The sequence below is a fragment of the Aspergillus foveolatus genome, assembly GCF_047715535.1.
Source record: "Aspergillus foveolatus strain CBS 279.81 unplaced genomic scaffold BDW70scaffold_21, whole genome shotgun sequence".
Lineage (NCBI taxonomy): Eukaryota > Fungi > Ascomycota > Eurotiomycetes > Eurotiales > Aspergillaceae > Aspergillus > Aspergillus foveolatus.
Genome location: NW_027396085.1, coordinates 357623 through 370636, shown reverse-complemented (window position 1 = coordinate 370636; position 13014 = coordinate 357623). Strand labels below are relative to the sequence as shown.

Here is a 13014-nt window from a genome sequence, read left to right as displayed (position 1 = left end):
TAAAATATTCACAAAGCAAGAATACTTATAGCAACGCGAACTAAGTTTCTTGGACACGAAGAAAAGAGTAGCTAAAAAGCTCAAAACTCTACATGCTGCAATTGATTTTCCAGTAGAGGGGAAAAGTGCCCTAGAAAAAAAAAAAAGGAAGCGCAAAACGTAGACGATGCAATATCCAAGAAATGGCATCATAGCACACGCCCAGCCGATGCGCTCGTGCTTCGGTCATTGGTCTGAACCTTCCTGAGCCCTTTGCCTGCCTGAATAGAGGCCAACAAAGCACTCCTATCCGGGGCGCCAGCAGGGGCTGCTGCGGGTGGACCGGGAGGTGGGGGAGGAGCGGGAGGCGCCATAGGCGGAGGCGGAGGTGGTGGAGTACCGGCTGGTGACTCAGCGCTGGGCACTAGGGAGACAGCCGCAGCCGGCGGAGGGGGAGGCGGAGGCGGGGGAGGCGGAGGAGCACCGCCAGCAACGGAAGATGGCTCTATTTCAGCTGGAATTGGCGGAACTGGTGGAATAGAAGAACCTTGTACGGGAGTTGCAGACTTCGACGAAGGAGACTGAGTGTCCATGGCGCTGAGAGGCCGAGGAGGCGCCATGGTACCGAAGAGAATACTTGCGAGTTGTTTAGCACTTCCACCCCCTGCACGGTCGTCTTCATCATCCGACGACTCGAAATCAGACCCGGCTGCTGACCAATCATCGTCCGCCTCTGGGCGAGCGCGGGTTTTCCGCGCAAGTGGCGCGGAACCTGTAAACGCCGGCTGCATTGGCGGCTGCTGCTGCTGCTGTTGAGCGAGTCGGTGGAACGGGTTGGTGGATTGAGTATCGGGCTTTTGGGTGGAGCTAGCTTGAGGAGCTCCCGGCGGAGTTGGCGGCGGATAATCTGTTGGCTGAGAAACGTTCCTCCTGAAGTAAGGATTTTTAGACTCAGTCTCCGGACTCAGACGAAGTGACACGGCTCGACTGCTTTCCGGGGAGCTGGAGTTAGTGGTCTGCTCAATTTCAGGTGCCGTAGGCGGTTCAGCAACCGGAGTAGGAGGCGCAGGGGGTTCCGGGTCGGATATTGCAGGCAGAACTTGGCTTTGTGTCGGCGTACTGTCCTGGGGGGTTGCGATATCCACTGGGCCCTCTTCGTCTGAAGAGCTCTCGTCTAGGCCTTCAAGTTCCAATTGTAACTGTCGCTCCCGCTCCTTGGCGGCCTCAAGTTCGGCTCGTTGACGTGCAAGCCTGGCTTCCTGTTCCTGTGCGGCCTTCTTGGCTTCTTCCCTCCGGCGTTTCTCTTCCTGTTTCTTGATCTTTCCTTGCCTGACCTGCTCTTCAAGAGCACGGAGACGTGCTTCCTGTTCTTGCTGCTCTCTTGCGAATTCGTCTTCACGTTGCTTGGCCTCCGTCCTAACATAGTGAACTGTTTAGAAAGACCGAATAAGGTTCGTTGGGCAAACGGCAGTACTTACTCTAGACGTTTAGTCTCTTCCTCCTGTGCTTGCTGCTCCTCCTTCAGAGCTTGCTCAAGTGCTAGCTGCTCTGCTTTAGCTGACTCTTCAGCAGCCTTCTTAGCATCTGCTTGTCCAGTACTATCAGTTCGACTTTTGCGCGATCCACGCGGTGGTGCTGGTGGAGGCTTCTTTCCGGCAGGTTTCGCTGCCTGTGTGGAAGGAGGACGCTGCTCCTCAGCGATGCGACGTTGCCTCTCTTGCTCTCGCTTAGCATCTTCCTCTTCTGCCTGCTTCACTCGCTCCTCCCTTTCTCTCCTCTCGCGTTCCTGGCGCTGAGCGAGTGTTTCAATAGCGTCCGTTTGAGGCTTCAGACCGGCAGCCGCCATCCGTTCAGCGATTCTCCTTTGGGCGCGTTCTCGCGCAGCGGCAACGCGGTCTTCATGCGTTAAAGGTGAAGCCCCTGTCAATCCGACAGATGCCGATAGAGATGGCCGCGCAGCAGTTGAGGTATGTGCCGGCGATTCACGAGACCGCGGTTCCAGAGATGATCCTCTCGAGTCCCTGGATAAATAGTCAGCTTCAACCTGAAAAAAATGCTTCAAACAATCGGCTGTGTGAATGACAGAAGCACAAACGGATGTTCAAGCTCCGATGCTAATGGTAAACTTACTCTTCCTTCCGGATATGCGCTGTGCGGCTGCCACGATTCAAGTCGTAGATGAAGTCACGAATAACGTCTTCAACGCCGAGTGCATCTTCCCACCGACGCCTTTCATGTTCGCGAGTAGAGCTTTCTTCACCTTCCTTGAGGCTATCTTCCAAGCTCCTAGCAAACTCTTTGACACTTTCCTCTACATCGCGGGTCATCGAATCGTTCTTTTCCCTTTCTGCCCTCACCCTAGCATTTTCTCCCTCTAGGCGACGAGTTGCAGCCTCTTCATCGTCCTGTGACACAGGTGCCGGTCTTCCGGCAAGTTCGGCAGCGCGAGCTTGCATTCTAGCACGCGCACGTGCCTTGATACGATCGGCTTCCGTGACTGCACCGCCAGGGCCGGTGCCAACAATATTAAGCGCACTGTTGGGATGTGCTTTGGCATCCTTTAGACGGAACAACTCAAGCTTAGCTTCAGCGATTTCACGCTCGACACGCCTAACTTCGGAAGCAATCTGTGGCACCTGGTCTTCATAAGCCTGCAGTTGGCGACGCAGCGTCCTTCGCTCAGCGCCAGTATCAAGGCTGCGAAGAGCCGCATGAGGATGAGTATCGATATCGTCCTGCACACGTCGAATCCTATCCATCAGACTCTCGGCCTCACGACGGTCCCGCCTGTCAAGTGCGTCCTCTTCCTCCGCACGGTTCTCATCCTCAAAATCAACCGCATTCAACATGATCTGCGTTTCGCGAATTTTCTTCTTCAGTTGTTCGACAGACAATTCCTCATCAGAAGTTTGCGAAGCCGCAGGTGAAGGTGTACGGCCGCTGTTTCCAACGCGGCGACGCGCACTTGAGCGATAACCAGCAGCTGCCTCGTCATTGTTCTTGAAGAGTGTAGCATCCTTACGGCCGGCACCAGGGGATACTGCTCCGCCCCGGAAAGAATGTTCTTTCAGATAGCTGACACCTGTCTTCTGGGGTTGCAAAAATGCACCTGTAGCCTTTCGATGCTCTGCATCTTGAGAAAGCATAGACTTAATAGTGCCGATTGAATCATTCAGATTCCTTGTGGATGGAGGGATGAGTTCAGGGGGGAGACGGTTGGGAACAGGATACCCATTGAGTTTTCTGTAGATTAAATGCATGGCCACGGCAAACTCATCCATATTGAGCCGTCCACGATTATGAGGGTCAGCTAATGTCCAAATTGCTTCCAAATCATTCCGAGCCAAACCGCTCTGGCCCATGATTTCAATGGCGGTATCACCACCAATGAACCCCTTGTGAAGACCATCCCAGGCTCGGAAAAGGTCATCATAGATCTTTTTCTCTTCCTTCGTGATAGCCCAAGGGATACTCGCATTTCCAGAAAGCCCGGCAGCAGAAAAGCCGCCCTCGCGACCTGGCTGAGGCATCAGCTGCTGTTTCAGCGCCTCAATGTTCGGCAGTCCTGAGGCGGGAGCATTGACAAAGCCCCATTGACCAGGAATTCCGGTCGGTTGTGCTACCAGCCCACCAGTCTGAGAGGGACTGAGATTTGAACCGAAACCCGTCGGCATAGGAGGCATTGGTGGCCGGGGACCTGTATAGCCTGTTGGCTGCGGGTTATTCAGAATACCCATTTGGGGAGGTTGAAGATTTTGTGACGAGGCCTGTCCGGGGAATCCGGTGGCCTGCGGGACAAGGCCCTGATTTTGACCTTGAACTGCAACATTGGCTTGGTATCCGGAAGGTGGTGGAAAACCGGTGGGCTGTGCAGTGAGTTGTGACAGGAGTTGAGAGTTGCTAGGCTGCTGCGGGCGGGGCTGCTGCGGTGCTGGAGGTGCTAATTTATTCTCGAGCAATGGCGCATCAAAGCTAGGAACGTTGGTTTTAGCGACGGGCTCGGGCTGAGTGTCTGGCACCTGGAACGATATGATGTCTACCATGCTCGAAACCTCGTTCTTTATCGTTTCCGGAAGAACACTTGGTATGTCCCGCCCCGTTATTCTCAGGTTGCACAAGTACATGGCCAAGGCGAATTCAGGAAACAGTAGCTGACCAGATTTAGTGGTGTCCGACAGTACCCTATTGATCATGAGATTCATTTCAAATACAAAGGACCTGGCGGGCTTACCAGATCTTTGACAAGTCACTGCCTGAGAGCCTTGACCGAAGGAGCAGCTCCTTCGCCTTGTCCCCTAAATAACAACGCATATCAGACCCTGCGCCATCTGTAAGAGAACGGATTTACCCGACTAACCAGTCATTGCTTGACTATCCCCAACTGCAGATTTGAAGAGCTGCTCAAACTTCGCCTGATCCTGCGCCGTAATAAATGACAGTCGAATGTTTGGGATCTTCCCACCGGAAGCCTTGGGGGGCGGGGTTGGAGTGGCCACTGATGCATTCTGGAACGAGTTCGCTATCTCGGAGGAAGTCTGCTGTCCGGTTCGAAGTGGGATGTTCGTGTTCGACGTAACCTGTATCTGTGGAGCTTGGCCCAGAGCTGGAAATCCGCCGTACTGGGGTTGCTGTGGTGATGCGGGGAACCCTGTTGGCTGGGATTGCTGAGGCTGTGGTGATACACCGGGGAAACCGGTATACTGAGCCTGAATCTGTCCGGGAGGAAATCCTGTTGCTTGCGGTTGCAACTGAGAAGCTCCAAGCGCGGAAAACTGAGGATTATACCCTGTTGGTTGAGGGGCAAGTCCGGTCTGTTGATTTTGTGGCTGCTGCTGGCCGAATTGCGAGAACGGGGGTTGCTGCTGCATGTAAGGTTGCTGTCCTGGGCGGGTGTTGTTGGCACCGCCCAGGAAGGAATTCGAGGAAGAGTACATTAGTTAAGATGCACCGGCATCAACAGCAGATTTAATCGCACAGTCGAAGGCAGATAAATAAAGCAATGGACAAAAGAGGGAGCAGATATTCGGAGGGAGGGGAATGAATGGCGGGCAGGCAGCGAGGTTGGTTCAGGAGCTGGTGACGCCGGCGCTTCGCTCCTCGTGGAGTCAGGGACACGCAGCCGCTAACTTCACTAGAAAGGGGAGCTGAGTCAGCAGGTACACACGACACCTCCAAGCTATAATCTACATGGTATTCAAAGCTTTAAGTGGCCATTGTTGGTCAATCATGACTGCGCTTTATTACCAGATGAACTCATTTGACATAGTTTTTCTATAGTTTTTATAGAAGCTGGCATTGGTGTCAATCATGTCACTGGGTCCATAATGTAGCATCGAGCATAAGATAACGGAGACCTAGCTCCATAGAATAAAGAAAAGCACAAGTATTAGGACGTGTGAGAGTATGGAGACAAACACGCATAACCAGCTGCGCGCACTGCTGAGAGAAAGCCCATGCTACTCCCACGAGAACAAGTTTTCACAGTAAATCGAACCATTTCTAAATTGCATCTGAAACACCATTTTGTTGCTGCTGTGTGGTTCCGACCATTTTACGCAATTCGTATTCCTTAGTGAACTCCCGAGACAAGATGCCTAAATCACGCACTAGCTCGTTGCATGCGGTAATAACAGCTTGCTTTGGAGATATATCTCCATCCGTTTGCACACGAAGGATAAATTTGGGTACCAGCGGATGAGGAACCTGATTTTCGGGTCAGTATTGACCAGCCAAGCATAAAATACGAGGAGCTGCTTTCGGAAATCAACGCAACACGCCATCAAGGGGGCCATACCTTGTATGCAGCGAAGAGGACATGAGAGCTTTGCAGCAGACGGGAACGAATCAAGTTTCCGAGCGTGTGGTCTTCTTTGTTAAATGTGAAGATGGCCGATGATGGGATTCCTAGAAAAAGATCAGTCAATCATTGAAGGTTGAGTTTCTACAGGGATATGACAAATCCATACGGGTGTCAATTTCCATTTCGACCTTGTTCTCACCGCTTGCAAGGACAAAGGACTCATAACTGTAATCAAAAGCAGGTTAGCCAACGGCTGGATCAATGAAATCAGTAAGCAGTAATGTTTCAAGCAGGCTGTAAGCTAATGTATATCAGAACCCCAGGGCACATCACCGCCAGCATTAATTCTTGACCGGCGACCCTTGCGAGTACTGTTAACATGAAAGCAAGCGATAACAGTGGAAGGGGGAAGTATTTTCTGTAGCTTGTTTTTCTCCTCTGAGTCCATTGTATCTTGCAATCAAGCAATGGAGAACAGACACGCAGAGCAAAAGAAACAGTGACTACAAAGAGGTAGTAAAATTGAAGGGTAGAGTCGAGAGAGAAGGTGTCAACCAAAGGCAGTGTTCACAGGCACTACCTTCGGAAATCCCAGATCTGGAAAGAAATGGATAGGTGCTAGGCCTCTCATTCACTGGGTTTGAAAATTCTAATGCTCGGCCACATGAAGAACAAAATGACAAATGTTTGAAAGACAACTCCAAACCCCCAAAAAAGCTGCAGTCTTAACACACAAAGCATATCTTACCGATCTGGTGCATTCATCTTGACTTAGGAGAAACCCAGTGACCTGAGCCAACCAGCTTAAAAATTTCAAGAGGTAAGGAGGCGACCAACGACAAAATGGCCGGTTGCTGAGTGACAAGCGCGCTGCTGGTCCGGAAGCTGTTCTAGGTTTTTCCAGGAAACAGGTTCTTCTTTCCTTTCTTCAGTCTGGAGAATCCAGTGATACGCGACCCGGAAGGCTTCGACACTGACCAGGCAAACTGCACTGCAAAGATTAACGATATTGTTCAAAGTCTCATAAGCGACAGATGGACAAACCACGATATCGACCTTGGATGAACGGAAGGATAAGACTACTCCAACTATCGAGAGTACCGATAAATATGAAGGGTGGACCACGAGAGTACCCTTTCCAACAGCTATAGGGGTGAGAAATGATGAGGCTTAGAAAAGCCAAAGGGTCAGAGAAGAAGAGGTCTTTCTATATCAATAAATTTGAGTGGATTGGATATTGGAACTGCCGGCAGATCTCCAACAGATCATATTCCGCCTCCAGTGGATGTCCCGTGATCTTGTCATGTGACTTACATATCGGTTGTTATCTCCTATAGGCCCGAGCAGTTAACTCAACACACATTATACTCCAGTAAAACCTGGGCAAAGGGTAAAAGATTCTCCTTTGGCTTGAGGCCAAACAAGAAAGAGTGATGCATATGCTTATTAGACTGTTCAACGAGAAGACGCCCGAACATCTCCGCGCGTGGTTGATTTGACTCAAATGCCCCAACGGCCGACTATTCCCGGCTGACAACTATATATGCTCATCCAATACTACTCGTATAATAACTCCTCCATATTCTATTGCGGTTCAAGTCAAACAAAACACCATGTCCACCACTCGAGCCCTACAGATTACCTACCCATGGACTAAGATACCTCTACTGGCGTCGGCACCAATGCTGAATATTGCCTCGGCCCCGCTCGCCGTCTCCGTCTCAGCAGCAGGTGGCCTGGGCTTTCTTGCTGGAGGTTTCGACGTCTCGTCTCTTGAGAGCAACCTTGGAGAAGTCGTGCAGCTCATCAAGCAGTCGAACTCACCTGCTCAACAAAACTACGCCGCAAGCGGTATACTTCCAGTTGGAGTGGGCTTCCTCAATTGGGGTGCCGATCTTCCCAGGTCTATCGCTGCAATTGCGAATTACCGGCCGTGTGCCGTTTGGTTCTTTGGGCCCAAGACAATACCCGAAGACCTCCGCCCCTGGTTTGAGCAGGTACGTGCTGTGACCGACTGCAAGACAAAGATTTGGGTCCAGGTAGGCACTGTAAGCGAGGCGGTCGCCGTCGCAGAGTCCCTGAGCCCAGATGTCTTGGTAGTTCAAGGCTCAGATGCAGGCGGCCACGGCCTGGCCAAATCAGCATCTATAATCACCCTCGTACCTGAGGTTAAGGATGCGCTTGAGGCGCGGCAGCTCAAGGATCATATACCAATCATCGCAGCTGGGGGTATAGTAGACGGGCGAGGCCTGGCTGCATCCCTGGTGCTCGGAGCTTCAGGTGCGGTTATGGGCACTAGGTTTCTAGCCTCCTCGGAGGCAAGGATCGCCCGCGGATACCAAGACGAGGTGCTCCGTGCATCTGATGGCGGCGTGAGTACTGTTCGCTCCACTGTGTATGACCGTGTGCGAGGAATCTTGAGCTGGCCCTCGCGATATGATGGACGAGGCGTGATCAATCAGACTTATATCGATGCCGTGGAAAGAGGTATGAGTGACGAAGAGAATAAAGCGCTCTACGAGGAAGAGTTGAAGAAGGGAGACTCGGGATGGGGCCCAAACGCTAGATTAACAACATACGCTGGCACCGGACTTGGGCTCGTGAGGGAAATCCTTCCTGCCGCCGACATTGTAGCAAATGTGATTCGAGAGGCAGAAAGTACCTTGCATGGTCTGAAAGTTTAGCGTACGGAAGCAGATGGACGGGTAATAGGTCTCGGTGGAGAAGTAGGCAGTCTAATTCTATGTACGGAGACTTTTGAGCGATATTTGACAGCATGAGTTCCTATGTTATCATTGGATTGGTATTAAATCATGCCCAAACACTGAACGCAATAACTCTTGCACTGCGCCCAGCCTTTTATATGCGCAACCCTGGGTCATGCGATTGTTGATATATTATAAGTGGCATCAGTGTAGTGTATAAAAACAATACCTCAGAATAACGCCGAAAAAAAAAAGAAACAAAATATCTACTCGTACTCATTAATGTACCGCATTCAATAGATCCTCACCAAAGTTTGATGACTCTTTCTTGACTTTCCAGTTGGTTCGTTTCTTTTCTCGTTTCTTCATCATTTCCGCCCACCCCTCATCATCGTCATCCTCATCAGGTTGAGCCGGGCTATGGCTGCTAAGTCTGGATGGAACGGTAAGAGTCTTGCCGTAGGAGGATAGAGGGCGTATTGTCGTGTTCGACGGGTTCGTGTTCGTAGAGGGACCCAGATAAGTGGCTCTACGGTTCTCGTCATTCCGTGGCTTTGACGGGGGGGGGAAGCTGCCTGATTCAGCCTCGACTGGCAGCGTAGACACTGGCCTGTAGCGGGGCGCTAGCCCAACATTGCTGCGCTCCGATGGGGCGAGTGAAGGAGCATAGCCAGGCCCACCTGGAGTTTCTGGTCGATTTCCGCCATGTGCATATAACCCAGCTGGGCTATTCAACCTGGACGAGACATTGGGGTCGAGCATACTTAGTGTCCTTTGGTTCCCTCCCCCGTAGCTTGGAGGCACATTATTAAACGCTCCACCGACGGAGGGCATGGATGACGGCCTTGAATTCGTGTTGCCCGGGAAAGAAGGCATTTGCAGATTTCCAGGGGATGCGAGTTGCTGGGGGGGAACCTGCCCACCCTGGAGCTGAATCATTTGCTGCATCCACTGCATCTGCATCTGCATCATGCTGCTCATCTGCTGAGATAGCTGTATCTGAGCTTGTTCCGTCGCGGAGACTGATGGTTGGAAACTAGGCCCGTGGGCCGAGTTCATGCCGAGCATCGTATGAGGCCTAGGAACACCTCCCATGTTCCCTGCTGGACCCGAAATTCCAGGTGAGTGGTCATACATCGCTTGAGTGTTCGGACTTCCTCGCCTCATAGCTCTGGCCCGTTCTTCAGTAGCGATAACGCCAACCAAACCCCCCGGCGGTAGGGCAGGAGATGATCCTGTAGCGGCAGATGGGCCACCATACACCGAGCTACCCCCTCCTCCAAAAGCCAGAGATTCTCTGTTTGAAGGAGCAACCAAGCTTGCACCAAAATAAGGGTCCCGTGGAAGATTTCTGGCAAAGACGGGCAAGCTGCTTCGATTTCCGCCACCAAAATCTGAGCCTGCAGACCCCAGATGTGGTTGGTGGTACGATGCGCGGAGGTTTTGCATGGAGTTGGATGACATAAGTCGGCTCGGTGGGCGATTTCGGTTTGGGAACCCATGGGCTGCCAATATGCCGAGCGGAATCTCCTCATCATCGTCCCCTTCGCTGCTTTTGCCGCTCCCGGATGGGTTACCAGGATGCAAAGAGAGATTTGCTAAATTCGGCGTACTGCTACTGCCGCGATCTTCCGGGCGAAGAGATGGAGATGGGGACTGCTGTCCAGTGACCTTCATCATCTGCTGACGGTAAACAGACAGATGAGCCTCTTGTTTCCGTCGCTGCCTCTCAGTTTCCCGATTTTTCTCCGCCTCGTCCTCTTCGTCAAAGTCACTTTCTGCGGAATCATCAGTGTCAGACCCACCATCGTTTGCTCTTTTCAATTCTTGTTGCAGCCGATAGTGTTCGAATTGGGACGGAGTCATGACTTTGTTGGGAGACGGCGCTGGGGCGGGCTTATTTTCATACTCCGCAGCCAACCGTGCATGAGCTGCAATGGAAGCATCCACACTGTCGCCAGTGGGGCCGGCAGGAGGAAAATATCCTCGCTGCGCAGACACATTCTTTGTTGCGTTGTCGGAGCCAAACAGAGGAATATCGTCTTCCGCTCCCATATCTGCCGAATCATCCAAAGTATGAGCTTGCGACATTCTTTTACTATAATTGAGAGACGCCATAACTAGCTTCGCATCTTCATCGTCAATGGCAACCGTGTCCCGTTTGGAGGGAGATATGACGCTCCTCCGCAAACCCTTGTCGGTTGCCGTTTTTGGTTTCTCCAGAGAGCGATGTGAGGTAGTACTGGCCGGTACGGCGTCAAACATCGGCGACGATTTGCGGCGCGGTCCTAGTGGAGGAGATATCATGCTCGATTCTGCAGTACTAGGATGGTCTTGTGGCGAATCCGCAGCTGCTAGAAGACCTTCGCCCGAGTGGCGGCTACCCCACGAGTACGGGGACGGGTCAACTTCTTGGGAGCGGTCTGTGTTTATCGGGGCCGGTTTCTCGTCCCTTTTCGTACTAAACCCCGGTTTGCTGGCAGAAGCATTCTAGTTTATTCGTCAGAACTCCGATAACGATATCGTTAGCTGAAATGCAGACAACTTACCGAGTTCTGAGCCATTTCCTGAGCACCAATGCCGTCAAACATGTTCTCAAAACCATCATCCACTCGACCGATTTGTAATTCCGTATCTAGAAGCTTTGGCGGCGTTGCCGTGCTTGTGGTGCTGTTTGTGGTTGCTCTGCTCCGAGTTGTATCTGGGGATGACGGGCGATGCGGCACTGCTGCAGGTGTCTTCGAGAACCGGGCGCCGAACGAAAAAGTTCGACCGGCTGCGCGCAGTGCACTAGACAGCGGCGGCACTGGGATATCGTGGAGATTCTTGGGATGTGGGGATTGGGAGTCAAATTGGGTTTGTATGTCTGTCGAGCGGCGCGTTGACGAGCTAAAACGAACTGCTGCTGGACTTTCAAGTGCATTTCCTCCAGTACTAGACGCGCGGTTAGCCCATTCTCTTCAGAACTGTATATTTTGTGATTGAAAGGAGAGATCTTCGTACAGATTCCTGTAAACAGGGCCGTCAGACCCAGCAAAAATATTATCGTCTTCTGGTGGGGAACCACCATCCCCCGTTTTCAGGAGATTACCATCGCTAAGAGACTTGCGGCCGGAGGAGGGGCGCTCGAAGACACGGAACGATGATTGTGTCGGGTTTTCCCCATCTTCGAGAATAGTTCCTGAAGATTTTCTCCGCGAGAATTTGAAAGACTTGATCGGCATCTTGAGGGCGAAGTGATAAGAGACAAGCACGCTTCTTAGACCAAGAACAGCGGCTCCTTGCACCGCAGCAAAGTCAATGATTACCCCACTTATGCTAGCTGACCATAAGCGATATTTGCAGCCGAAATAAAGGACAGATTGTGACCGAGATGTCTCCGACCACCTCGGACGAGGTCTGCGTTGGGCGACACCAAAGGATAAGGTGAGGTATCGAACAAGAAGTGACAGCTAGTTGAGGTGTGTACAGTTCGATCAAGAAATGAGGTGGGCAAATATCAGGGAAATGCTGCCCAGCGGGGTCGGTCAGGAGGACGTTCTGGTTCGCAGTGCCTTAACTGCTCAGGGCGGAGAGGTAGCACTGGTATTGGGGCCTCGAAGATTAAGTATTATAAGGTAGATTGTAACAGGTAACTCGTAGGAGCGAACGGCGACCTCTGGAAGGTTTCGAAAGGAAAGGGAAGAGGTCGCGGTGTTTGAGAGGGAGGGGAAAATGAAAGAGCTGAAAAGAAGGGGAAAGCGCAAAGCGAGATTCGAGTGGTATAGTGGTATAGACAATTAGGTAGCGATAGATACAGTGGCAGAGGATCAACAATAAAGATGGGATGAATATGTACTACCGAAAGGTGAGGAGCGCCGGGCAGCAGTGGTTGAGGAGAAACAAACCCATGCGAAGCGAAAAGAGAGAGGCGGACCCTTCCAAGGTTGGGATGGAGTGATCGATGCCCGGGTGTTGTTCACTTGCTGGTGGAGCTGGCAGCACTAGAGCACTAGTCCCAAATATAGAAAGGCCTTAGGCCCTGGCCGAGATTCAACGAATATCAGCTGAATTCCAGCCGACCTGGTTTCAGGACAATGTAACTACTGCCGATGGTTCTCAGAGCGAGAGAGGGCGAGGCATTCCTTCAGAGAAAGAAGAGAAGAGGGCAAGTTGAATATTGCTGAGATGCAGGAGTGGGACCTGTCTTAAGTCTGGGTCAAGAAGTAAAACAACAGCAACTGTTATCTACGTAGTACCGAGAGTTTTCAGAGTCCACTTTATAATAATACCATAAACATCATGTTGATTGTAGGGATCTTCGTGATTGATTCTTCTTCACAATATTCCATCGATTTTAGGTCGGCGGTAGGCAATGTGACATAAAAATTCAAAAATCTTTGCAGCTCTTCTCCACATCCTAAGACCATCAGGTGATCTTCGTCAACATCTATGCCAATGTACACAATGCTTCTGAATTGCATAGCGCGGACGAGATCTGAAGCCTTGACCCTTTATGGGCGGCTGTCCTGACGGAAATCATCGGAAACT

At 51.5% G+C, this 13014-nt stretch overlaps 4 protein-coding genes across 4 annotated transcripts; 1 reads left to right on the top strand and 3 right to left on the bottom strand.

Annotated features, from left to right (window-relative positions):
- Positions 1-8: 8 nt before the first annotated feature.
- pan1 (actin cytoskeleton-regulatory complex protein PAN1) lies at positions 9-5026 on the bottom strand. The gene is made up of 5 exons (XM_073736702.1): positions 4337-5026; positions 4211-4274; positions 2110-4161; positions 1458-2000; positions 9-1395 (listed from the first exon to the last, which is right to left on the bottom strand). The coding sequence occupies exons 1-5, from the start codon at positions 4911-4913 to the stop codon at positions 189-191; spliced, it is 4443 nt and encodes a 1480-aa protein (XP_073596481.1). The 5' UTR covers positions 4914-5026; the 3' UTR covers positions 9-188.
- A 183-nt stretch (positions 5027-5209) lies between these two features.
- Positions 5210-6993, bottom strand: BDW70DRAFT_135527 (DNA-directed RNA polymerase II core subunit RPB11). The gene is made up of 5 exons (XM_073736701.1): positions 6824-6993; positions 6528-6765; positions 5946-6004; positions 5774-5883; positions 5210-5682 (listed from the first exon to the last, which is right to left on the bottom strand). The coding sequence occupies exons 2-5, from the start codon at positions 6542-6544 to the stop codon at positions 5479-5481; spliced, it is 390 nt and encodes a 129-aa protein (XP_073596480.1). The 5' UTR covers positions 6545-6765; positions 6824-6993; the 3' UTR covers positions 5210-5478.
- A 169-nt stretch (positions 6994-7162) lies between these two features.
- BDW70DRAFT_45830 (nitronate monooxygenase) lies at positions 7163-8613 on the top strand. The gene has a single exon (XM_073744058.1). It carries the CDS (start codon positions 7393-7395, stop codon positions 8461-8463), a length of 1071 nt encoding a protein of 356 aa, XP_073596479.1. The 5' UTR covers positions 7163-7392; the 3' UTR covers positions 8464-8613.
- On the bottom strand, positions 8614-11897 carry BDW70DRAFT_45829 (uncharacterized protein). Its single transcript, XM_073744057.1, has 3 exons — positions 11488-11897; positions 11034-11418; positions 8614-10974 (listed from the first exon to the last, which is right to left on the bottom strand). The coding sequence occupies exons 1-3, from the start codon at positions 11706-11708 to the stop codon at positions 8764-8766; spliced, it is 2817 nt and encodes a 938-aa protein (XP_073596478.1). The 5' UTR covers positions 11709-11897; the 3' UTR covers positions 8614-8763.
- Positions 11898-13014: the final 1117 nt, after the last annotated feature.

Bases quoted from the DNA above. Each gene is read 5' to 3' on its own strand.
- pan1 (XM_073736702.1), bottom strand. From the start codon at position 4,913: ATGTACTCTTCCTCGAATTCCTTCCTGGGCGGTGCCAACAACACCCGC. The intron at 4,162-4,210 runs GTAAGCCCGCCA...CATGATCAATAG, and splicing joins AGTGACTTGTCAAAGATCTG to GGTACTGTCGGACACCACTA. The intron at 2,001-2,109 runs GTAAGTTTACCA...CTATTTATCCAG, and splicing joins GCGCATATCCGGAAGGAAGA to GGACTCGAGAGGATCATCTC.
- BDW70DRAFT_135527 (XM_073736701.1), bottom strand. The intron at 5,884-5,945 runs GTATGGATTTGT...ATCTTTTTCTAG, and splicing joins CGAAATGGAAATTGACACCC to GAATCCCATCATCGGCCATC. The intron at 5,683-5,773 runs GTATGGCCCCCT...CCCGAAAATCAG, and splicing joins TCCTCTTCGCTGCATACAAG to GTTCCTCATCCGCTGGTACC.
- BDW70DRAFT_45830 (XM_073744058.1), top strand. From the start codon at position 7,393: ATGTCCACCACTCGAGCCCTACAGATTACCTACCCATGGACTAAGATA.
- BDW70DRAFT_45829 (XM_073744057.1), bottom strand. From the start codon at position 11,708: ATGCCGATCAAGTCTTTCAAATTCTCGCGGAGAAAATCTTCAGGAACT. The intron at 11,419-11,487 runs GTACGAAGATCT...CCGCGCGTCTAG, and splicing joins GGCCCTGTTTACAGGAATCT to TACTGGAGGAAATGCACTTG. The intron at 10,975-11,033 runs GTAAGTTGTCTG...CGAATAAACTAG, and splicing joins AGGAAATGGCTCAGAACTCG to AATGCTTCTGCCAGCAAACC.